The sequence below is a fragment of the Acomys russatus genome, chromosome 10 (assembly GCF_903995435.1).
Source record: "Acomys russatus chromosome 10, mAcoRus1.1, whole genome shotgun sequence".
Taxonomy (NCBI): Eukaryota; Metazoa; Chordata; class Mammalia; order Rodentia; family Muridae; genus Acomys; species Acomys russatus.
In genome coordinates, this window is record NC_067146.1 from 14,616,479 (window position 1) to 14,642,782 (window position 26,304).

Here is a 26,304-nt window from a genome sequence, read left to right on the forward strand (position 1 = left end):
TTGGGGTTGTCACTGCAAGCATATTAGCTGCTGAGTTGTCTCCCCAGCCCTGAACTATTCCTAAATGACAGCTGGAGCTGCTTTTATTTCCCCAATTTACTCCATAGACTTAAGAATGAATGAATGAATAAATGAATGAATGAATGAATAGCTTCTAAAAACACTCTCCTGTTGTCAGGGGCAGGAAATACTATTGTTTCTAATTATTCCATAATTTTAAAATTTGATGCTGAAATAGTTTAAGGAGAGAAATGCCTGAAAGGTATTTTTGTTTTGTTTTTGTTGTCTTTAAAAAATGGAGTACCCAATGATATTTACATATAGTCTCTTGCAAAGCATTATGAAGACATTTACATATTCAGATTATTTACAGAATTAGAGAGAATTGGAAAGACAATAAATGTCTTCATATATCTAAGTTATAGCCTGTGAAAAAGGAGTTAGCTACTCATAAAAGAGAAAAGTATATTTTCATTTAAAGCATTAAAAATATGGGCTGCTTTTGAGATGCAGCTTTGCTCCGTAAACGTTGGATACTAAAAGCGGGATCGCCGTATTGCTTTATTCTTATTAACAGGCAGTTAATCAACAATATATACATACTGTAGACTCCAGTCAAAGCATGTTTTAGAATCTTCTAACAAATAACAGTATACCCAAGAATATCAGCTCTGCCCCTCTGATGGAGAACATAAGAAATTGATTTGCTCTTTGAAACCCAAGTGCTAGGAGCCCTTTTAAATATCAAATAAACGAGGCTGAGCCAGCCACGCTGCCCAGGGTGTCAGGGGTATGTCCTCCTGCTCTGAGGGCCCAGTGTTCTTTAGTCAACATTGTAGGAGTATTTACTGCAGAGATGTATCGATGGCAGTCTATTAAAAGGAGGAGGCTCCCATCGCTTCCGCTGGCATCTTGTAGGGTTTCCCAGTTTTAGGCTGATGGAGCCGACAGAAGCTCCCCACCATTTCCTGGTCTGTGGTGGAACGCTGCTCCATTTCTAACTCTTCCTTGTTCTCAACTCTGCAGTCCAGATCTGTAGGTCAAGGCTTCTGAATAAACCAGCTAAGTTGGCCTGACTCCCTGTAGGGTGGGCCCAGAAAAGAGAAAGTCCTTGGCTCACCCAGAGCAACAAGGACCAAGCAGAAATGAGTATCGAACTCTTACTGACAACAAGGTATGCTGCAAGATGTCGCTGGTACTCAATCATTTGGTCTTTGTCAAATTTTTATTTTTCAAGAACTCATGCGTTATTTTCAAATAAGTATAAAATATATTTTTGAAAACCTCTCACTGACTCAACACTTTGTACGCTATTCACTAGTCTATAGATTTGCCCCAAGACTAAAAATAAACTCCATGGGGAAGTGATAAAGTCAAAGAGAGGGTTGTTGTTGTTTGTTCTCATTGTTGTTGTTGTTGCCATTGTTGTTGTTGTTTTTATATCCCTATGATGACTCAGCCAGACTACCCAAAATAATCCTTATGAATGCATTTAAGCCCCTTTGAGTATGATATTGAATAATTAGTTTTTGTTAAAAAGTGAGTCTTGAGTTGGCATCATCATCATCATCATCACTATTATCATTACTCAGCAATGCCTTTGCAACTTGCTGGTGCTCAAGATGAACCACCTGGAGATCTCATTAAAGTGCTAATTTCCATTCACTGGGTGTTGGGTGGGGCCTGAGGTTCTGCTTTTGTAACCAGCTCCCAGAGGACGCTGGTGCTGAAGCTGAGAGTTTGCTGCCCACACTGGGCTGGCTGGCTACAGAGGAAGTGAAGTCGGCCCCATACTTCTTGTATTCCCCAAACTGGCAAACTGACTTTATGTGATGTAGATACATCTGCCATTCCAAAGCATAAGTTTAATTTTTAAAAGGTTATTATTCTGGTGGCTTGCTCAAAGTCATGTTTTGTATGGCCTCAAAAGAGAGCATCCATCACAGCTGCATAATTGGAAATTATCTTATATTTCAAAGTAAAATACGTGGCACACACATGAATTTGGAATCAGGGTAGTTAGGAATCAATGACGTGGCCCCCTCACTTCGGTTAACTTCTGTTTCACATGGGGTGGGTGTGACAAGTTGTTCTGAGACTTGTGTTGGACACTGAAGGATCCACAATCATTTGGGCAGGGCATGAGAATGGATGGGAGCCAGTTAGAGATTTAGACTGGGTATAATAGAGAGTGTGTGAAGTGGAAAGAGAAACATAACCCCGTGCTGGTGTGAAACCGAGGAGTCAGAGGTTAAGAGGAAATTTTGGGAAGTGAGTTTTCATGCAAGCCAAGTAAAGAAGTGGGGGTAAACAGTGAGTGTTTAGTGGATACTTGTTAAACTGAAACTGAAAATCAAACACACAGCAAACAGCCTGAACTCTACTCACATGCACAGAACTGCTTAGGGCCTTATTATGCTGGGTCACTGTATCACTTGTTTTTGTTTGTTTGTTTTTTTGTTTTTGTTTTTTTAAATAAGCAGTCCATATTCTTTTATATGTTCATTTCTTTCAAAAGCTGTCTGAGTTTCCTGGGGCGCCCTTCTGCCTTCTACTTTTTTTCTGCTTTCCCCCCAGTCTCATCCTGTGTTCTGCCATGCTTACTGGCCTTTATATATCACATGCAGTGTTGCTGGTAAGAGGTCTTAAAATACATTTCTTTCCTATTTGAAAACAACAGCTGAGTTCTTGAAAAGTAAAACTTTGATGTGTTGACCTGGATGGTCAACCTATCTGCCCAACCTATGTCTTGTCATTTCACTGGCACCTCGCGGGCCAGGACTCCCTGCTCCATGGTGACTGCTGCTGCTTTCACGGATGGTTATTAGCGTGTGCTTTTCAATCCGGAGTTGTGCTAGCTGCATCTCTCATCCCAGTGACGAAGTACCTGACCAATCATGTCAGAGAGGAAAAGTCTATTTTGGTTTGCACTTTCAGAACGGGCAGCGTGTCATGTGGCAGAGGCACGCAGTGATGGAGGCACATGGCAGTGGGGGCATGTTAGTAGCAAGGGCGTGGCGTGGCGAGGGCGTGCAATGGGAGAGGCGTGCGGAGGCGAATGTATGCAGTGGCAGCGTCTTCATATCATTACCTCAGACCAAGAAACAGACAACTCTAGGCCCAGCCCTGCTGCCATATGTCTTCCGGCTGGACACTGCAACCTAAAGGTGCCACCATCTCCACCAAATAATCTGACCATTGGGGCAGAAAGTGCTAAAAAAAAAAAATGAACCTGTAGCAGGCATTCCAGGGTCAAAGTGCAGTAGTTTGTGCCGTCTGAACTGTGGCTAAGCCGTCGCTGGCCTGTGCCGGTGAAGCAGTTGAGTACTGATCAGAAGTGGGGGCTGGGACGTCTGGTTGCATCCTCAGGATCCTGAGCTCTGACTAGGAATGAAGGGCAGCATCTCAGTCTGGGAAGGAGGAGTTAGTGGAGGGCAGGCTCTGCTTACAGGGATGGTTTGGGAGCCATGTTGGCTAGGTTTAAATGCTACTTTATTTTTCAAATTAGTCTTGGAAAAATTACTGCTTCAGATTTCAGGGTTTTTTTTTTTCATGTAGAAACTGGAGGTAGAGTACTTAGCATAGTTCTTGCCCCAAACATTGATTATTAAATGAATGTTGACAAGATCAGCATATACCCACATGCTTGCACACACACGCACCGTGCATGTTTCATATGCCCACGTGCTTGCACACACACGCACCGTGCATGTTTCATATGCCCACGTGCTTGCACACACACGCACCGTGCATGTTTCATTGGTTAGGTGCACAGATAGAATGTGACACAGGTCTGTGATATGATACAGAGTGTGAAGGAGGTTTATAAAGCACTGTAGCCAGCTTTCTCAGAAAGAGATTTAGCTGAGCATAGAGGGCAAATAAGTTCACTTGGGGGCACATTTAATGCACCGCTCTTCAGATAGTATTGACGTGAGCCAGGAGAGCACATCCTTGGGAGCACTCTCCAGCACGTGGCAGAATAATGGGAGGATCTGGGTCATGTGAGTTCTTTTATCTTCTTTCCCTCCTACTCAGTGATGGCCACTTATGAAATCCACTATTCATTCTTTGGAGATGGAGCTAAGTAAATGGAGCTCTAATTAAGACTTTTGACCCCATGAGGTCTATCTAACATCTGAGTTCACCAACTTGGGTATCATTAAAGAAATGAAAATTCCCATGGGCATTAGGTGTTTAACATCATACTTGAATGACAGCCGGAAGACCGATAGCGACTCAAAGACCAGGATATTGGTGAATGTGGCTAATCACTGAAAATCGCAGAGCTGTCAATCAGGAAACTGATTTCCATAGACAAATCTCCTTATCACTATTTCTCTCTAATTCAAATCATGGATTATTGGGTGGCCAAATGCCAGTCTAAATGGAATATTTGCCAGCTTAAGGTTTATTGACTTCAATTTGTTGGCTATAATTACTGAGTTTTTATGTTCAAGTATTCTAGTGCTGACATGCTTGGGGGGAAAAATTGAACCACAGTGGTGATTGCACAGCAAGGAAATCATCAGAAGAGGAAAATTAAATGCTAGGTGATCGTTTGAAGTCAGCAGTGATGGGAGTGAGTGGGTGGGTGAGTTAAATTTTTAAGTGATTTAGCAAATGATGCTAAGAAAGCGCCAGAACATCACTTTGGGTTTCTATTATAGCAAATTGTAATTGATCATCTTTTGGTACTCATGAAGGAAAGAGCACTTTATGAAAACTTTCACTGCCCTAAGCAACTCATACCAAAAAAAAAAAATCCCCTACCATTTGTTGAAAAGAATACCCCGAAATAGATTTCATTTTTAAATCCCAAGTTGCTCGAGAACTTTGTCAAGAGGTATCAAAGAAGTGCCTTTTACTCCAGAATGCGCTGGAATCAGCAGTAATAGTTAGAAATAATGAAATCAGGAATGACATTTTCCACGTCTCCCTGGGATGGTAGGTCAGGGTGTGAAGTTTTCAGAGGAGGACAGATCCATTTATTTCCCTTTCTGTCTTCTGAGTGAATCTATATTATCTTGCTAAAAAAAGGACGACAGATATCTTCTTGAGTTAGCTCTAACCTGCTTCTCATGTGTATTAAAATCCTACTCTAAACCTCTCTTGCCTGAGGAGAATGAAGATGGCGCTTCTTTCCGCTTCTCTTTAGTTCTATAAGGAAGCAAATATTAGACTTTGTAAGTACTGAAGTCCTGTCGAGGGGCCGGTGGACTGGGCTCTTGTCTTGGAGTTGTTCCCTCTCACGGGTTTGGTGTAGCTGTGGTTTCGCCGGCTCACACTCGATCTTTCTGCTCATCCATCTGTTCATCCCTCACCCATACAAGCCTTAGAATGTATGTGTGTACTCCTTTTTGATGCTTTTTAACTCATTCTCTTTATAGTTAGAAGAACCTGAATTAAATATATTGCTTGAAAATATATTAGTAGGGTGATTATAGTTAACACATATGCATTATATATTTCAAAATCCCAGAAGATAAAAATTTGGGATGCTTTCCTTGCAAGAAATAATGATGTCCAAGGTGATGGCTATACTAATGACCAGGATTTTATAATTATATAATATATATACATATGTAATGTGTACAAAATTACACTCTAGCCATAAATATGTACAATTATTGTGTGTCAATCAAAAATAAAGAAAACAAAACTTGTAAGAAGCAGGATGTTTGGTGACTTCGGTTTATATGATTCAGCCTCAGGCAAGTTTTGTAAAATTAAGTAACTGTCAGTTGACCTGGCCTTCTCTCTAGTTCTACAGTTTGGGTGTTTACACATCTAAAAGACAGCTGAGTATGAAGCCGCCATGACTGGGGTTTAGCCTGTGCTCATTTTTCTCTTGTTTTGCATATATTAGCTTAATGTCATGTCATCAAGGAGGCATACCCTGTCACCAGATTATGGAAGAAATCCCAGGACACTTAGTAGCACTCAGTGTGACAGAGTGCTTGTTTGCATCACTGTTTACTCAAAGCCTGTCTGTGGAGGGGGAAGAACCACTTCTCCACACTCCTTCAGATGGAAGGGCCATTTCTTTCTCACTGCTTTATATCCAAGGCCCGTCGCAGTACCCTAGTGTGAGCAGACATGCTGGCTGAATTATTACACCACCACAAGTAGCCGTTCAAAAGACATGACATCTGCTGTAACCACTGAGCAAAGGACAGGCGTGGGCAGCTGCTGTGGGCCAAGGCAGCTTCCTCTGCGGTGGTACCGATGGCTGCAGACTCATGACTGGGAGTGAGAGACACTGAAGGCTTCTGTGACAACCCCACCACCACCAAAAGTAAGAACCCAGACAGCCATTGAAAAGAGTTCTTGAAAATGGTGATAAAGACGCTGAAGTGCAGCACTTCGCTTCAGTTGTGCTTGAATAAGTTGAAGGCAGCTGGTGGGGACCATGCAGTTTCTTTAAGGCGCTGGCCACATCTTCCCAATGAGTATATGGCAATACAAATTGGGCTTGGTGATTTTTCTCTTTGGAGGCTGAGGAGAGACAGAGGGTGACCGTGCATGGAATAAGAAACAACTGTGATAGGAACGTATTGTATGAATCAAAAATAGTTAATTAAAAATACATTGACAGGAAAAAGAAGGGCAAATTAACCTTTTAAGGTTGTGTTTAATATTGGATATTTTACAGGTAATAATTTTCTAGATGGCATAGGATAGTGAATTGTAAAGAAATCAGAAATGAAAAAGACTGATGACCAGGAGATTGAAATGAGATAAAGTATAAAGTTATTTGTAACAGTGAAGTCCCTATATTAAATAGTAAAGGTTTAACTCTACTTGTTAAGACATTGAGATGAACATGTATTTAGAACAGGCAGACTTGAAAGATCTCCACACTGCCAGAAACATGATAGATTATAGTTGCACCTTCCCCTAGGAGCTGTTATGCTTTCTCATTGTAAAATGTAATTAGTAGATGTAAAAAAAAAAAAAGGATATTAATCATACAGGGCACAATTGTGGTTGTTTATATGTAAATTCTTTCATGTTCATGGATTGCTTGTTTTTCCATTTTAAGTAGGTAGATTAGAAGTCAAATGCTCTCCAGCTTCCCACAGGTTCTGTGAGGGACCAGCAGAAAGCACATGCAGGAGGAGTCGGGATGCAATTTCTTCATTAATTTGTCAGTTGCTGGCTCTGTGACCACCAAGAAATCCTTGTTTTTCTCAACGTATTTCTGCTCTGTGTCCTGCTGATGCTTGTGACAGGTCCCTCTTTGGCCTGTATATTCTCATGTATGTCAGGCCCCATGCCTAGGTCCCAAGGCATCAAGGTTCCCCACTCTATTCCTTTCTATACTGCTGTTGCCTTGACAATTCATCTACTTAGAAGACTTGTTGGAGTTCCGGTGTGCATTTTGCTTTCTTTCCTTCTCCAATATTCTCACCCGATATCCCTGAAAAATAGAAGAGAAAACGTGATCTTACATTTTAACAGAGCAGCCAAATGGATTATTAGAAGCCAGCAAATGACTACAAGTGGAATTATATTTGCATTTGCAGGGCACAAAATCGCGTTCTTGGGGTTTTTGAAGAAGGTGTGCTGCCTATGATACGATACTTTTTCACATTTGCTCTTGAAGTTTCAAGTTCACCCTCAGACATAAGCCATCTTTGAATTATTTATCCAGCAGTGAGAATGGACTGGCCTTGTCTCTGGTTGGTTTTGCTAGCAGTGCTCTGCTTTGGGAAGAGGATGCTCTAGTGGGGGGCGGGGAGGGGAGGGGAGGGGGGAGGGGGAGAGGCGGGTAGGCTGCATTTTGGTCCATAATGAATTAAACTTATGACCTTAAACTTCCTACTGTAGGCTTGTACTTGCCTGTGCCAACAAATACAGGCTCTTTCAGTGTGGGTGAGCATACAAAGCCATATTTAGTCTGACTGAGCTACTGTAGGGGAAAGAATAAACACGCAGTACATGCAAGATGAAATCTCTCTAGCTGTCTCCGACCCCCCGTTTCAGTAAGCTTCCTTGCTTTCTTTTGCTCATCTCTATCATGTACCAAAGTCCAATGATGAGTCTTCCTCGAGACCCAAGCATGGCAACTCAATTGAGCAGAAAGGCAGGCATGAATATTTCAATCTGACATTGACTCCTGAGCTGGGAAGTTTTATAACTGGCCACACATGGACAAGCTTATGTTGAACATATCTTGATTTGGGAGAGGAATCACAATTTTGACTGCCAAACTAGGGGATCTGCCACCCTTGCTTATTTTATTGCCATTTGGCTTTACCCCCTCCCTCCCCCCATCTTTTCTTTAGGGGATTTTCATGAAGCTGAGAGGAACATAAATGCTCAAGGCCAGGTCAGGAAAGGGGGCCAGGGTTGGATAGTGGACGTTGACTCCTAGCCCTGAGCCCTCACTATTACCTGAGTTCTGATTATATACTCATGTCTTGCCACACGCACAAGTAGATTTAATACTACAGAGCAATGAAGTGTGAGCAGAGAAAGTTAATGGCTACAACAGGCAGTACATTTTTTCTGGTCCTGGGTTTTGCAGCAGCAGCAGCACATCCCTCCCAAGGCTGGGTGGCAGGGAGCAATCATCCTGCTGGCCACTGTGGCTAAGGCCACTGCCCACCATCGCTGAAGAAGTGCTCAGGCAAGCGCTGCCTCCTGGGGGAAGAGCGAGTGTCAAGCTGGTCCCGCAGTGGGGGAAAACCAATGATGCCATTGGACAACACAAAGAACTGCCTCCCTAACCTGTGCCCTGCTAGCTTGTCCCTGTTGGGCCTTTGCTTTCATGAGATTGTTGGCAAGTCAGAAAGTATGGAGAGCAAGGCAAGTTTCACGATTGCAATAATATTTGGATGTAAAAACAGTGACAAACCTTTACAGGCAGCAGAAAGTACACCCACTTGGGACTAGCACAGACACCATAGTCTCAGTTACTGCCGACCTCTCACCCCTCAGAGACACAAGGAGACTCAGTAAAGGCAGTAGGGAGGGACGTGGTTTGCAGGAGGCCTTAGCAGCCTTAAGTCTGTCTTGAATAATCAGTCTACAGAAAACAATAAACTAGAAGAGGCTTTTGATTATAAGTGTAATTGTTTATTCAATGACAAATTGAGCTCCCTGGGCTTCCAAAGTGTTCCCTGAGGTATTTCTGAAGTTACTTCTGGCCGTTTCTAGCACCCCAAAGAGGTGACTGACAAGTCTACACTCCCTTGCTGTGAACCTGCTTGGCACACAACTGAAATGCACAACACAGCAAATGCTTCTTTAGAGTCTCTGTTAGTAGAGGAAATAATACACACACACACACACACACACACACACACACACACACACACACAAGTTGTGGTAACAGCATGGAAGAAAACGTGTACGGCGATAAAGCAGTAAGCGGAGACATGGAGACTCTGTTTCATGAAGAAATGAAGGATGAGCCAGGGAAGGAAAGGGAGGCGTGAGGAATGCTAGTCTGCATGAGAAAAAGGCAACTTCCTGCTCCAGGAGCTGACAGAAGGGCTTCCTGGTTACATCAGGTGAGCAAGGGGGAAAGAGGATCAGATGGCACTCAAAGGACCTTGTGGCATGAAGGCTTTATTCTAAGATCAGAGGGAAACGGGAAATGATTGAAGGGCTGAGAGCAAGATTCTTCTATTACTTTCTATTTCAAAAGAGTGTGTTGGTTGCTGGTGTAGTGTGGATTGGAAGAGGCCAGGAGTGGAAATAGCGAACAGCCAGAGTTGCGGGAAGCTAGGCGTCACAGTGATTTGGTCTAGAGGATGCCTTTTAGTCCACCTTTGCTCACGTACTGTCTGGGATAACCCACAGAGCCTTTATGTTTCAATTCCAGAGATAAAAGATGGGGAAGGCAAGGCTGTTCCCTCCAGGGACATTTTCAGAAATTCTGCTCACTGCCACAAAGAAAGCTGGGATGTGTAGTCCAGTTTTGAGTGGTCAAGCACCTAGGGAGATTGCATCCAGCAAAAGTAGAAGAGAGCCAGAAGTTTATTTTACACACACACACACACACACACACACACACACACACACACACATACACACACACACGCACATGCACACATGCACACGCACACACACCCCTATTGAAATAAACATCAGCCTCCTCTAGAGGCTACAAGTCAAATGTGGAATCCCTTTTTAGGGTATATATGTCCAAGATTTGCAAAATAGCTACTTAAATGTAGATCAAGTAATTAGCTTTATTAACAGCCAGGCAAGCACCAAATAGCTCCCCAGACACATGGCTGTCTGTTAGGAACTAGATTGCAGAGAAGCCAGCTCGGGCCTGAGGCCAAAGTAATGCCTCCTATTTCTGTATCACATCTCAAGCTTGGGGTCAACTTATCCCCTCCTGGCAGATTTGAAACCTTGTAAATCCAGCCAGCAGCGCAGGCTTGCATGCCCTGTTCCACACTCTTGATTACCAGGGGGATAGCGCGGGTAGGGGAATAAAGAGAGGTCCTGCCCACATATAGAAAGGGAGCCTGAGATGCTTTGAGCTAGTCCGAGAATAAAGAGCTTGTTATGCGCTCTTGTCCAGCGAGTATAGACCTCTGGCCTCAGCTAGTTTCCTGTCTGCTAGGGAGAGGGGGAAGCAGATATCTAGGAACAAAACCTTTGTTCCATAATTTCCCGCCCCCCCAAAAAAAACCCCATGGGATTGGGGGAGGGGAGAAGTGGAAGCTGAAGCCTTTTTAAAAGGGAGGGCCTTGTGAAGGGGAGTTTGTGCTGCATAATTAATTGCCTGAAATATGCTTTATTTGGGTAATGGAACGGGCCTTATTTTACGCATACACTGTAGTCTTGTGAAGCCTTAGCACAAAGAAAATGAGAAGCAAAGGAAAACAAGATGACAGGTGTTTTCAAATATGCAGTTTGGTGTCCTTTGGAGTCGAAAGGGAGAAAAAAAGGAAAAGTCAGGTGAGGACGGTGGTAGAAAGTGTTGAAAGGGACAATGGACAGACGGCTAAGATGCTAGGGTAGGGCTGAAGGTGGCAGTACAGATACCTGTCACAGGAGGCCCGCTCATCAGTCAGAACACCAGGCTTCTGGCAGACTGGAGAAAGGACGGGAAAGGTTAATAAAAAGACTATTTTTAAGGCATGGGAAGAGACACAGGAGTGTCCATTAGATGCTGAAGTAGTCAAGGATGGGACAATAGTGGGGAGAGCTGCGGGGGTCAGGGGTCAGGGGTGAGGGGGTCAGGGGTGAGGTTGTCTGTTAGAGCCTGTTAGAGCTTTGGCTCAGGTAGAGGCCACCTTGCTATTGGAGGAAGGGGCTGGAGGAACAGATCCTGACCTCTGTCTGGTCTTGCTCCCCGTGTCTCCTTTGGACCAAACTCAGTTGGAAGCTAGAAGCAGAAAGCCCAGAGTAGTACAGAGATGGGGAAGGCTGACAGGCAAACGGGGAAAGATCCTTGCCACAGGGTGGCAGATCACATCAGGAGGAACCAACACCAAGTTTCCTGCCATGAGCTGATTGGTGAGTCACCTCTAAACATTCACTGACTACTCGCTCCGTCAAGCATTGCAGACACCAAATCAAGAAAGGGCTCCCTTCTGGGAGGATCATAATCTAAGCCCCTCGTCAGGATTCTAGTTCTAATTCAGGTGAGAGCCCTTGAGAAAGTGAAGAACACTCCCTGAAGATCCAGGTTGGGGTTTCCCGTGGAGGGGAGTGACACTGAGGTACCAACAGGCTGAGGAACACAGACTGCCTGCACTGTGAGCACGTGTGGGCAAGGGGGCAGGTGTCTGCCACCTGGCTTTTCTGTCACTAGCTCCCACTGAGTCTGGCCCAAAGGAAGCACAGCGGCAGAAAGGCGGGCAGGAGCAGACAGAGGTCAGGGTCTATTCCTCAAGCCTCTTCAGCTACCGGCGGAAAACAACAGGAAGGGAGAAAGAAGGCTGTGAGTCTGAGTAGTATCACAAACCAGGTGAGGGTGCAGCTTTTACTCTTAAAATCGCCAAGTGGGACCCGACCCTGTAAAAGGATGTGTCTTCTTTAGAAGGATACGTGACTAATGAGGGCTGCTTTTCTTAGTGACTCCTTTTGTTGATACATTTTCTTGGTTTTTTTTTTCATTCCCCTTTGTACTTCTTTCCTTCGCTCAGCACCTTTATATTATTGCTGTTTCTGATAGACAACGCCCCCAACCCCCCAGGGTTAAGGGGCTAGTTAGGATGGATCTAGTGCAGTGAGGAGAAGAAAGAAACAGCCTAGGTCTTTAATAAATTTTCACTTCAGTTGCCAGTAGGGGTTTAATTTGAGGATAGAGGAAATATTGGGGATGCTGGCATAGAAATTAAAATGCTTAATGAGCCAATGCTTAGTGGGTCTATGGCAAATAAAGTAAACATGGGATGTGACTTCATGACAGTTTGAAAAGCCGTCTGGAGATACTATCACTATACCATGTTATTGTAGATTGCAACACAGAAGAATTGAACAAGTGAAATTGCAAACACGTACTTGCACATTACATTTTCACACATCGATCTCTGAAGAGAAAATTCTTCAAGACTTTGGGGAGAAAGCCCATTACTGGATTAATCAAACAACCATCTCCTATCTGCACTTTTATTTTATATACCCTTTACACCTGTTTAATTAATCCTAAACACGATGCTGACTGCTAATTAAACAGCCCTGGGAGTGACTGACTGAAGGTAGTAATTTGAGATAATTAGTTTTGGTTTCAAACACTCAATTTTCACACTTTGTGCTCATTTTTAGAAAGGGGTGGCTCATTATTACAGGCAGGGTGGGGGGTGGTGTGAGACATTTTCCTGCTGGACTCTGAGGAGCTGAGGAAGTGGGAGGTTTCAAATAGGACAAGAACATAGTAGAGTGTTGCAGAAGCTCTTCCACACCCACCCACCCTGCAGAAGCTCTTCCACACCCACCCACCCTGCAGAAGCTCTTCCACACCCACCCACCCTGCAGAAGCTCTTCCACACCCACCCACCCTGCAGAATCTCTTCCACACCCACCCACCCTGCAGAAGCTCTTCCACACCCACCCACCCTGCAGAAGCTCTTCCACACCCACCCACCCTGCAGAAGCTCTTCCACACCCACCCACCCTGCAGAAGCTCTTCCACACCCACCCACCCTGCAGAATCTCTTCCACACCCACCCACCCTGCAGAAGCTCTTCCACACCCACCCACCCTGCAGAAGCTCTTCCACACCCACCCACCTGCATCTCTTCCACACCCCCACCCACCCTGCAGAATCTCTTCCACACCCCCCACCCACCCTGCAGAATCTCTTCCACACCCACCCACCCACCCTGCAGAATCTCTTCCACACCCACCCACCCACCCTGCAGAATCTCTTCCACACCCACCCACCCACCCTGCAGAAGCTCTTCCACACTCACCCACCCACCCTGCAGAAGTTCTTCCACACTCACCTACCCACCCTGCAGAAGCTCTTCCACACTCACCCACCCACCCTGCAGAAGCGCTTCCACACCCTCATATGCTCACTTACCCACCCACCCACCCCCACAGCAGTTCAACATAGCCTGGGTCAGACTGCTGATTTTTTTCCTATTAGTATATAGAAATGCACATGGTGTTGATTTGGGGAACGTTTTTATCTAGTACATGGCATGGGGAGAGCTCAGTGAGTGGCCAGGATCTCTTTTCTGGGTTTTCTAGAAGCAAGAAAAAAAAAAGTGAAGAAGGCCAAGGCTGCACACTTTGAGCTTTGGAGAAGTATCTTTCTGAGTAGTCACATCCCACAGAGCCTAATCAAGCCACTGTCTGTCAAGGCAAGGCTGGTATGTTTAGAAAGCAAAGGGCAAGAGGAGGTGGCTCAGACAGTTTTTATGGTCGCACAGTGCTAAGTAAGCTAACATGTTTCCCACAGGGAAAATGGAACCAGGAAGAATTTAGGGTTAAATGGGCTGACCTGAGTGTTCTCACTCATTGCCTCTGCTGAAGCAGGCAGAAAACTGGGGCCACCATGAGTGGCTCTTTCAGCACCTGGACAGCTCCGGGCGCACTGTTCTACTTCTTACTGAGTCTGTGAGTAAAGCTTCTACTTGCATCTTCCTGTCATTGCACTGGCTACCAATATGGCTTGGAAGTCTGTAGACTTAGAGGGGTTATCCAGATGTTGGGCGACTTTCAAAGATATCAAGAATAGTTTGGAAGTCACCTGGCTAGAGGCTCGTGGGTGGCCATTCAGATCCCGGGATGTACAATCTTTTGTGGAAAGCCAGGATAACTCTTTTAACATTCCCTTTGAGCCTGATCTACATAAGTAAGTCTAGGGACAACTAGGCTACATAATGAGACCCTATATCAAAAAACAAAACAAAATAATTTATGAAAACTATGATTTTTAATTTTAAGTGGCATCAAGTTTTAAATACACACACACACACACACACACACACACACACACACACACACACACTCAAGTTAAATTTCCACATAACTTTTATGTGCGAAAGCCAAAGAGAATTTCTGAGATGACCTTCTATGATGTAGGTTTGTACTATGGCTTCATTTCTTTTTTTTTTATTTCCACGCCAGAACAATCATTTACAGAATAAAAAAAAAAAAAAAGCATGAAATACTTTCCTTTGGCCTTCGATACAAGGGAATTTGAAGCAAAAGTAAATTGTCTCTCCATGTTTGTGTGTCTGTGCTTCCAAAGGAAGTGAAGCCCACAAACTGTTAGGAATTATTTCTAATTAAATTGGCGGTCCTAAAACCATAGCTTGCCTTCAGGCTGACGTGTCTAGGTTTCTGTTACAGCTTTGACTGTTTAGTTTATGGTGATAATCCATCACTGCACAAGACATGCCATGGAGTGAAATGTCCTCTCATTTGTTTTGCAGATACCTCAAATTAGCTATGCATCCACAGCCCCAGAGCTGAGTGACAACACCAGGTATGACTTCTTTTCTCGAGTGGTCCCGCCTGACTCCTACCAAGCCCAAGCCATGGTGGACATTGTGACGGCCCTGGGATGGAATTATGTGTCAACACTGGCTTCTGAGGGAAACTATGGAGAGAGTGGTGTTGAGGCCTTCACCCAGATCTCAAGGGAGATTGGTGAGCATGTATTTACCCACTGATTGCATTTGGAGGTGACAGGACACTACAATCTGGACACCTCCAAGTGCTGTCTGACGTGTACAAGATCATTGGAGCACTCACAAAATGTGTGGCCCAGGCTTTCCTCTTTATGGGGAGGCATATCGCAGAAGGTCTTTTTATTCACATGTCTCACAAGGTGACTCTTTGGTGCTAATTTGAGCGGTAGAGCTCCTGACTTTGTGAGTATCTTAGAGTTGTCTGTTTTGATGAGGGAGTTTGCAGGCACCTTAGAGACACAGTGGATTTGAATGAATGGCATACTGTTTGATTGTTCTAGAGAGAAGTTTACATTAGCAAGTCATCAAATTAAAAAAAGAGTCAGTGGAATTTAACATGGAACACTAGAAGGATCAACGCTTGTAATCATCTTAAAGCAATATTAGACCAGCCCCTAGGGATGGTCCTAAGTCATACTCTCATTGTCATATTTGACTTTCTCCGCCTTTCATCTGTATATAAAAGTCTAGAGCTCAGAGAAGGATGAAGGGAAAGTGTGAAAACTTAGTTAGGACAGAGCGCTTGCAGGCTCTCTCCTGGAATTTCTTTAGATCTCTTTGGGTATTTCACCACCATGTATATTTGTTTGCAAGGCTGTAAATCCATTCTATTACATAGGAAAAGACAGAGCAGAAAGACAGCGAGGCGTAACATACAGCCTCCATCTTACTGACAGTCAGTCAGTGAGCTATCTTTCCAGATGGAAGGAGACATATTAGTGACGCTTAATATCATTTTATTAAAGAGATATATGGATTTGAATGTTGGTAATTGATGTTGTGGAGATACTAAAGCATCTCCTGACAATTGTGAAATTCAAGAAGGAAATTGTGTTGATCAGTTAATGGTTGGAAGTTTCAGTTCAAGGGGAGATGATGGGGGATGATTGAGATTTAGCTGTAATTACCTGGAACCAAGAACCTAAAGGTTTTGAAATAAGATTTTCAGTTGAGAGTTGTAGATGCCTGAATCCTTTTTTCTGCATGGGATAAGACAGGGAGATTTACTATGCTCAGTACGTCTTGTATTTAGCATGTCCTCATGGCTATATTGTAGAGAGTTGTCTAGTTAGCAGATGGGTCAATTGATTTATTTGGACAACTATTTGTACCAACTCTGACCGTGATACCATGACCTTTGCTTTTTGGAAATTATATCACTATAGCTATAAAAAATGATTCAAAAGCTTCCATTAAACTTTAAATTATATTATTTTCTTGAAAAAAAAAAAGTCCCATGTTTATCCTTAAAGGAAATGCCCACTCAGATGAAAACAATAGCTTCTGGAAGCAAGACTAATACATTATTCAAGCAGTTGATGTCGGGTCTTACCAGAGTGATAATTCAACATGCGGAGGAAAATAATAGAGTATGCATTGAAATAAGTTTTCTGCAGTGATTCGGGGCATTCTTCAATGTTGGGACACATTTTGTGCATATGGAATAAAGTACTGTGAAAAATTCAATAAGGACATAATTTGCCTATCGTAGAATGTGGTATGATGTACTCTTATAAATGTTTACAGTTTACAGTATAATTTTACAGTAAACATGTACAGCACAATTTTATTGACTGAAATAAGAAATACTTGATTGTGTTTTGAGAGGTTTTGCTGTACTTTGGTAATCCTGTCACATGAGAGGACTCAGACAGTGCCATCCATTACTGCTGTTTCTCTCTTAGTCATTAGTATGGAAGAAAATAATTTTAGCACCTCATGTATGCTCCTGATTAGAGCAACACATTTTTTTCCTGTGTTGATCCTTTCAGTGTTCTGTGACATGATTGGCTGTCCATTCTTTTTTGGCTCTAACTTATTTGGAGAATGGAGGAGGGATGGGTTGTCATTTAGTATGCAGAATGCTGAAAAGGCCAAATTAGTACCACGCCAGAGTATGCCATGGAATATATTAAGTATCAGAATCATCCCTCATTTTAATGACAAAGATTTTATCTAGAACAAAAATAGCTGAAAATCCAACCTTTCACAGGACAGTGATATTAATGGGAATGGCAAATAGCAGCAACTTAACTCATTCTGGAATTATCCGACGACTCTAATGAAAATTCATTAGCTCTGTAACATTTGCACTCTTACTGAATCTGTCACCATGTTAGTAGTGTGTATTTAGAAATCTGAGTGTCTTGAGAGGGAGAGGGGGAGGGAGAGAAAGAGGGAGGGAGGAAGGGAGGGGGGAGAGAAGCGGGGGAGGGAGAGGGAGATACACATTCAGTTTTTGGAGCATCTGTCAGTAATAAAATTACGTATTCACTCAACTTGTATAAGAAAAATTCCATGCTCTGTTCTGAGTTTCTCTCTTCAACAACATTGATTGCTAAGACATTTCAATGTAAATCGAGGCATCCTATATTTCATCTCTGATTAGTTCAGGTAGATCATAATGCAATTATAGCAAAAATGAAAATCCGTTTAGTGATATATTGCACATTCAGTTTAATTAAAGTGGTTTGCATTTTAACAAATTTTGAGATTCTGGAAGTATTCCTTGTGAATCTAGGGGAATGAAGAAGATTATGTGTAAATGGTAGTCATGAATAGACTGGTGATGACTCATCTCTAGGCAATGTCTTTGTGCAGGACATATAGGAGGCACTTGATAGAGTAAATATTTGGTACCCTAGCTCTCTTAGCCACATATTAGAGAAACTATCAAACAAATGACAAATAAAACCCTAGAACAATATAAGTTGTCAAAATGGACAATTTGCCTGGAGCATAGTCTACAGTGAGGTGTGGGAAAGAAAACTGAAAACAAGACATCACTATGTACCTGAGTAGTGTACGTCACAAAGTGTTTATTTTATCCTTGTGTTATAAATGATTGTGGAGACGTGTGAGGGCTGAGAGAGTTTATCTGAATGAGTACATAAGTGGAGGATGGAAGACTTCGTAAAGGGGCCTCTGTGGTATCCGTGTTGGCTTAATATGGGCCTGTGGCAGGGGCAATAGAAAAGGAGACAGACATGAGAGACAGTCCTGAGACCGACTCTATGGAAGTCAGTAACTGATTAAATGTACATCTTGAAGGTCAGAGGAACAAAAATGTTAAGAGTTGACCACAAATTTCTGGAGCCGGGCAGTTCAGAGAAGGTAAGTACCATCACGGAAGAGCATCCGGAAGCCTGGTGTGGACTAAGGAGGTTGAGTTTGGTCAGAGACACACTGTGCTTCATACACCAGGGACAGGTCTCCATGGAGAAGAGCAACAGAAACACCGATCTGTCTAAGCAGGAGTCAAGATGCTGACCCTGATGACCATGCTTTAAAAAAAATCATAGTTATAGAGGGAACGGTGGATGCTGAGTCAGCGCATGGAGAGATTGAGAAACAGAGGAGCCAAGGATAGACTGCCAGGCAGGAGTTTCATGAAACTGTGAGAGGAAACAAATACCTGGGCAGTATTCTCTCTTCTTGGTGAGCTGCTGCCTCTTGGTCATCTTTGAAGAAAGCGCTCATTATTAAAAGAAAATTTAAATATTTTCTTTGTGTATTTTTTTTAATTCAAGGGTTATGAATAGTTTTTAATAAGAGATCTGGGACTTTTCCCAGTGAACATAGTGGAGAGTGTGCTGATCAGCTACATAGACCCACGCTCTGTGATCTGGAGAGATGATTTACCTTTACAGATGTGCCAGGACGAAGGACAGTCTGGGGAATTGATGACAATGCTCACTTGATTCTCGTCTTGGATAGCCAGAGACCTGAATCCAAGGTGGCTTCAGGGCTGTGCCATTTCTGAGGTCTTAGAGGGGGAGATTCTCACTTCCCTTGGAGCTTCTGGGCTGTGCCAGCATTCCTTGGCCTTCCTTAGTTTGTGACCTATCACTTCAGTGTCTGCTTGTAAAACTGCATGGCTGCTTTCCATTTTATTAAGTCTTTCTGTTCTTTTTGTCAAAGGATGTGGCCATGTTAGACAGGACTGCCTTACTCTAGCATGATCTCCTCATGAGTACTTAGCTATGTTTGCACTGTCTGTTTCCATATGGTCACACTTTGGGTTACAGAGGCGAGGATTTCAGCACATCTTTGTTGATACGATTCAATGTTCATAGGGTATAATTGTGACCATCTCAGAGGGATGACATCCAAAGACAGGGGTGGGAGGGAGGCCAGAAGAGAAGGTTCGCGATAAGGATGAAAAGAGTTCTGAGTACACAGGATTTAGTTGATAGAGATGCCTATAACACAGCCGATTCAGAAGTTTCGTTGGCATCTTGTGCAGTTCTGCCCTTCTGGTCTTGATTACAAGGGTAGCACAGCTTAGTATACATCTAGTGTTCTAGGTGTGTGTGGGATCCCGGTGTCTAGATTTCCCTGCCTCAGGTCGCCAAGAGCTTTCAGCAGGATTGTCAGGGACACTGTAAATATTACTGTACAACTTGCTGTTCAAGTACTTCCTTTGTGCAGTTTCAAAAATGTCTCTCTTTCTAAAATAACACCTAGAAAATTATAAACACCCAGAGCGTGTCTTCTAGCCTAATTTATTTTTATTTTCTCCCTTCGGTTTTTTTCAGCTTGAGGGAAGGGAATAGCTTAGTTGCCCCCTGGTTTAAGACTAGCTCACCATCCCTGTGACACATGCTGTGATACTAGAACCACATTACTCTATTTGTCTCGCTTTAATTACTCAGTATAAGGGCTCTCTGATACTGTAATAAAGAGGTTGATGATATTTGCGCGTGCTTTCCTATCACAAGCTGGGAGAGCTTGTAGCTCCTGACTCAATAAATGACTTTCCCGAGCCTTTAGACAGTTTCCTTCAATTATTTGTCTTACCTTATTATACTAGTTTTAAAGGGAGACAGGATAATAAATGTTAATGCTACTACTATCATTATAAAGGGCAAGGAAGCTAAGGTTTTATCTTTGAAGATAAAAGGGATCTGTGAAAGCATGATATCTTTTCATTGTGGATTTGCACAGCGAGGCGACACACCTCCTTTAACTAGTCATCACGGTTATGAATGGCTTATTGACGATGACAAGCCTTCAAGTCATCGCTGCGTAATACCACAAGGGGCAGGATAGACCCAAATCTGTCAAATCTTCCACTGAATGTAACTTTTCTTCTAATTTGCCGATGTTGGACATTTCTGACTATTACCTGACATGTGTTCAGAATCTTAAAAATCTCAGTGTTGGAACGGACTGTGAGGAGAGTTGGCAGTTCCTATTTGAATAATGAGATACACCAATGTAGTTAATGAAATTTGGTATATAAAAGGACTGATACTTGTCCCTCCAAAATTTGAATGTGATTTAGCTTTGGTGAGGATCAATCATTAATGGAGAATTTTATTCCTAGTATAAAATTGACAAGTGCCCACTGATCATATATTTTTGTTAAAGCTGGCATATTGTTTTAGAAGAAAGTACTTTCTCCCCTTAGGTTATAAATGAACCACATTTCTATTAATGAAAATGGATTCAGTTTTAAGATTAAAACAAAATATTTTCAATGACAGAAAGAAAAGCATACATAAAGAACAGTTTTTTCCCTTTAGATGTTCATTGCTTTGGAAAAATGACTTCCAGCAGGCAAAAATCAATTTGACAAAAGTATTAATGTTCTAAAATACTATGAATGAAAGGAAACATTTTAATTCAATTGAAAATTTTACTTTATATTCATACAGCTGAGTTCCATTGATAACACTACATTTCAAGTTGTAAATCACATTTAATTAATATTAACACCAGGTAATTGGCAAAAATAACTTCAAAGGAGGGCTGCGGAAATCGTAAATTGGAACTGCAGGTGCAGCAAGGCTGTGGAGGCTTCGGCGGGATCCAAAGGAAAGTGTATATGATTTTAACAGTTACTGCAGAACCTCATCAAATGGAGTATCATTTCAAAGCTGTTCGTCTCTCTGGCCTCTCCTAATATTTAGGGCTCAGTAACTGCCAAGTATCAACAACAGCTGTTAGCGTGAACTGGCAAACAGCATTCCAACAAATGCTTTGAGACCTGTAACCCAAACGCTCTAGTTAAGTTTTCAGTAAACAATAGCAGTCGGGGTCACGTGCAGTGGGTCCCTTAGAGCAAAAGATCTCCTTTAAACCCCTCCCCTAATCACGAGACTGTGGTTGGTAAGGAGTCAGTGAGCGTGTCAAGTGATGCCAATCATTATGGCCGCATTTGTAGAAATGTTGCTTAAGATCCGGTATTGCTCCTGAAAGGAGTGGAGATAAGACGACACTGCGCCTGGCCCACAGCAGACAGACACTGCGCCTGGCCCACAGCAGACACTGCGCCTGGCCCACAGCAGGCAGACACTGCGCCTGGCCCACAGCAGACAGACACTGCGCCTGGCCCACAGCAGGCAGACACTGCGCCTGGCCCACAGCAGACACTGCGCCTGGCCCACAGCAGGCAGACACTGCGCCTGGCCCACAGCAGACAGACACTGCGCCTGGCCCACAGCAGGCAGACACTGCGCCTGGCCCACAGCAGACACTGCGCCTGGCCCACAGCAGACAGACACTGCGCCTGGCCCACAGCAGACACTGCGCCTGGCCCACAGCAGACACTGCGCCTGGCCCACAGCAGACAGACACTGCGCCTGGCCCACAGCAGACAGACACTGCGCCTGGCCCACAGCAGACACTGGACACTGCGCCTGGCCCACAGCAGACACTGCGCCTGGCCCACAGCAGACAGACACTGCGCCTGGCCCACAGCAGCACAACGCTGTGTGAGATCAGAATGGTGGCAGGTGCCTTCATTTGGATGCAGGATTCCGGGGGCGGGGGGAAGAAAGGCTCTTCTTCTCTCTCTTTTTTTCTTCTTACTTTACAATTTATTTTTTAAAATTTATTTATTTATTAATTCACTTACACTACATCTCAATTGTTATCCCATCCCTTCTATCCTCCCATTCCTCCCTCCCTCCCACTTTCCCCTTACTCCCCTCCCCTATGACTGTGACTGAGGGGGACCTCCTCCCCCTGTATATGCTCATAGGGTATCAAGTCTCTTCGTGGTAGCCTGCTATCTTTCCCTTGAGTGCCACCGGGCCTCCCCATCCAGGAGACGTGGTCTTGCTAATTACCTCCAAACTAACTGCATGCAGCAGCAGTTTCGCCTGTGAGATTGGGGAGGAGGAGGATTCTGGGTGGCTTCTGACCACATGCCTGCTCCTTTCTCTTTATCAGTTTTGTGGGGACTGTGGGTGGGGGAGGGCGGGTGTGTGTGGACATCTCAGCAAGTATTCTGCCCCAAAGTTTTGTGTCTTGTTTTGTCAACTTTAGATATCCAACAATGCTTGTTATGCCACCTGACAGCTTGTGCCTTCCTGTGTCAACTCTGTTGCCACTTTAGCAGTCCTAAATTTCTTTACAAGTTTGTGGTACATTACTCCTGTGATGTCCCCTGCCCCCACCCACCCACCCACCCCCAGGCATCATGGTGAGCTACTGCTCAGCACTCTGGTCAGAATGCTGACTTGTCTGTGCTTTTCTCAGTGGGAGACCATCCAGTCAGTGCCCAGAAGGCTGCCTAACCCACAACTCTTGCTCTATGAGTTTCTATTTAACGATGATTGTCACCAGATTCATGGTGGAGCTCTTCGTGTTCACCCAGAGGTTAGGCTTGCTCAGATTCTGGGAATTGGAAGGTGAAGGTGGCTCCAATCATGGCGTCTGCACTTTATTAGTTTATGTCCAGCTCTAAGGGAACTTTTAAGGCTCTGCACCATTAGGTCACTTTACTTTTTGTGTCCCCCAAACACTAAAGCTTGGGCTTGTCCTGACTCCCACTAGCCTGGTAGTGCTGGGCAGTGGTTCAGAGCTTCTGCTGGCTAAGGTTGAGTTTTCAATCTACCTACAGGGTCTTTGTGTTGAAGTCTAATTGCCTTATCTGTAGAATGGAGGTAACAACTGTCAGAATTGAATGAGGACATACAAACGGGGAGGGTAAGCAGTGGACAAGAGTCTATTATTATTGTTACTGAGAAACAGTCTTGTCATACACTCCAGACCGTATTCAGACTCACAGCCATCCTGCCTCAGTCTTCTCGTGCTGGGATCACAAGCTGTATGCCATCTTGCCAGGGCCTCAGCTTGCATTAGGTTAGAATCCTTTGGCTCGGCAGTGGACTTATTTTTCTAGGTCTGTATCCAGTTTGCTCAGTGTTCATGAGGCAGTGTTCCTAGCACTGACTTACCTTTCCCCCTCCCTTGCCTCCACCCCCTTAGCATGACAAATATACTACCCAAGGTAGAGCTAGCGTAGAGCTGAATCCATGAGTTAATTATTGCCATCATTGTATGCCAAATATGCATGATCATCTTTCTTTTTTTACCCTTCTAAGTGTTACGTGTCAGGCGGCATCTGTAGCATGCCCACCATGTATTTGTGTCAGTTCTGAAGAGAAGGAGATAAGTCATGCTGTTTTTTTAAAAAAACAGGTCACTGTTTTTGTTGGTGGTGGGTTTTTTTTTTTTTTTTTTTTTGTGAGTTGGAGAACACAGACATACAACCAACCAATCAACCACGCGGATTGTGAATATTGCCTCAACAGAGGAGGCATTGTTTAGAACCCACATCCAAGAACAACAGGTCTGCCAGAAGGCATCTTTCAGTCCACATAACAAAAGACTTCATCAGGAGGCTGAGGGGGAGTGATCGGTAGGTCCCAAGCTCAAAGGCCTGTGCACAGAATCACGGGAGCGCTTTAAAGAACTTCAGAAGAAAGGATGTTGTAAGGCAAAGCCCCAGAGAAACATGGGACGCAGACCGTGCCACCGTGTGGTACACACATGTGGAGTGCCACAGTGTGGTACACACACGTGGAGCGCCACCGTGTGGTACATACACGTGGAGCGCCACCGTGTGGTACACACATGTGGAGCGCCACCATGTGGTACATACATGTGGAGCGCCACCGTGTGGTACATACATGTGGAGCGCCACCGTGTGGTACACACACGTGGAGCGCCACCGTGTGGTACACACACGTGGAGCGCCACCGTGTGGTACACACACGTGGAGCGCCACCGTGTGGTACACACACGTGGAGCGCCACCGTGTGGTACACACACGTGGAGCGCCACCGTGTGGTACATACATGTGGAGCGCCACCGTGTGGTACATACATGTGGAGTGTTGAATACGTCTAAGATGCTGACAGTATCTGACAATACTACCTTGCTTACCTACTGACGGTTATTCAGGGTTACCATCTCCTAGGCCGGCAGTGTTTGACTTGTTCTTATGTGCAAGTCACGGTCACCTTCACCCTAGCATCACCCACGCCCTTGGCAGCGATTTCGATTTTTCTCAGTGTCTGACAGTAAGCCTGGGACAATGGTTTAAATTCGTCCTAACCCTTAAGTTTTCAGGCTTGAAACCGTGTCACTGAATATGCACCCTTTCATCAGGAGTGAGCCCCGGGCCCTTCTCTGCCGTTGCAAACTTGTCTTATCCTTGATGTGACTGATGGACCTGCTCCTACACCCTCGTCTCCCAGACTTGGATCACAATGCAGCATTTGTTCCTTGCCAGCTTTCACCTGGGCAGCAGTGTCTGCTCGCCTGTCCGTTCTCTCACCCAATGGATCTGGTTTGATGACGTGAATCCATCAAGCAGGACCTTAACTCTTCCTTACCTCTAGTATGTGCACAGGTTCTGATCCTGTCTAACTTATTGTCCTGCTAGCATCATAGTATTAGCTGGGGTGCTATAAATGAATAGACATGGACTCTATAGAATAAAAGAATTTACCTTCAGGTTTTAGTTTAATTCTCTCTTTCATGGATTGCTTTCTAAATACTTAGAAAAGGCCATTGTGGTCTCTGAAGTTTCTTGTTACCTATCTCTCCTGCCAACTGCGATAGGTACCTCAGGATACTGTAACAAAATACCATAAATCAGTTATATTGAAAGAGCACAGTTATATTGTTCGGTGACTCTGAGAGGCTAGATATTCTCTCCCATTCTTCCACGATTCTCTTTCAGGAGTATGTTGACGGGAACCTGCTGTGTCTTGCAGTGCTACAGTGTCACTGTGATCTCTGTGATACTGGACAAGGGACTCATTCTGCTTCAGAATGATTTCATTTTAAAATGATTAATTAAACATAGAGTGGCTATTTTACAAATGCAGTCATATTCAAAAATACTAAGCCTTAAGAGTTTTTTTTTTTTTTTTTTGAGGGGGGAAGCACAATTTAATCAATGGCCGCAAATATAGCTACTGATTGAACTCTGATTGATGGAATCCTGTTTGAACCAAGTCTATATTTATATTTGTCCTTTGCCTAGGTTTTTTTGACCACCTGTGGTCCCCTGAGAGGCCAGTCTTTGCACCCAGATGAGCTATTTCTTCACTCCCTTTTGTCCTTGCCAGGCTGTCCTCACAAGCCTTAGACCCAAATGCCCAAGTCACGACAGACAAGAAGTGTACTTTCCTCTGTGCTTTGCCCCAAAGAAATCACATTTCTTTAATTTCCTTCCTGAAGATGTTTCCGTGTTAAGGGCATTCTGCTTGGAGAGTCTGTCAGTAGCTGAGCACTTTAAGGTGCAGTGTATACTTTACAGTGCTGATAGAAGCACACGGTATAAATGCCCTTCTACAGATATGAAGCAGCATCAGACTCCATTTATGTCATTTTTATAGACCTTAAAAGAGTTGGCCTGAGAATTAGAAGTGTGTTTTCCCAGTTTACTTCATAACTTCCGAACTAAGCAACAATTATCGTTTCCTTAAAAATAAATGGCTCAAGAATAATAAAACCAGAAGGCTGTAAGATGAATAGTCAATTGAAAATAGGTGCCAATTATTTCAAGGGTTATGTCCCTTGGCAGGACTGTGTTGTGTGGACTCTCTTCTTTAGCATTAGCATTTGCATGGCTGATAGGCAGCTTTCTCCTGCTGCTTTGGCTGCTGCCTAACCAAAGCTATTTCATGACCCACTGGGGGCTGCATGAGGGGAAAGCAGGGGAAGATAAGAGAGTGAACCTCCAGTCAGCACTTTTGGTTTCTTGTTAACAGCTCTGGGAAGAGGCCTGGTCAGGAAAGGCATTTCAACTAATGATTTAAACATGTCTTCTGGCAGTCGTAACAGTGCAGGAATAAATGGTGCCTCTTACAGCAGCTTATACCCACTTTCCAGGCAGTGGCACTCACAGCCATGTGACTCTGGAGTCACATTTGAGTCA

General features: G+C 43.9%; 1 protein-coding gene across 1 annotated transcript in view; it reads left to right on the top strand.

Moving 5' to 3' along the window:
* Grm8 (glutamate metabotropic receptor 8) overlaps nt 1-26,304 on the top strand; it is an 845,527-nt gene that overhangs the window by 149,278 nt on the left and 669,945 nt on the right. Inside the window, exon 3 of the mRNA XM_051151844.1 lies at nt 14,862-15,078. Within this exon, the coding sequence (XP_051007801.1) occupies nt 14,862-15,078 (217 nt within the window). The remainder of the gene's footprint in view (nt 1-14,861; nt 15,079-26,304) is intronic.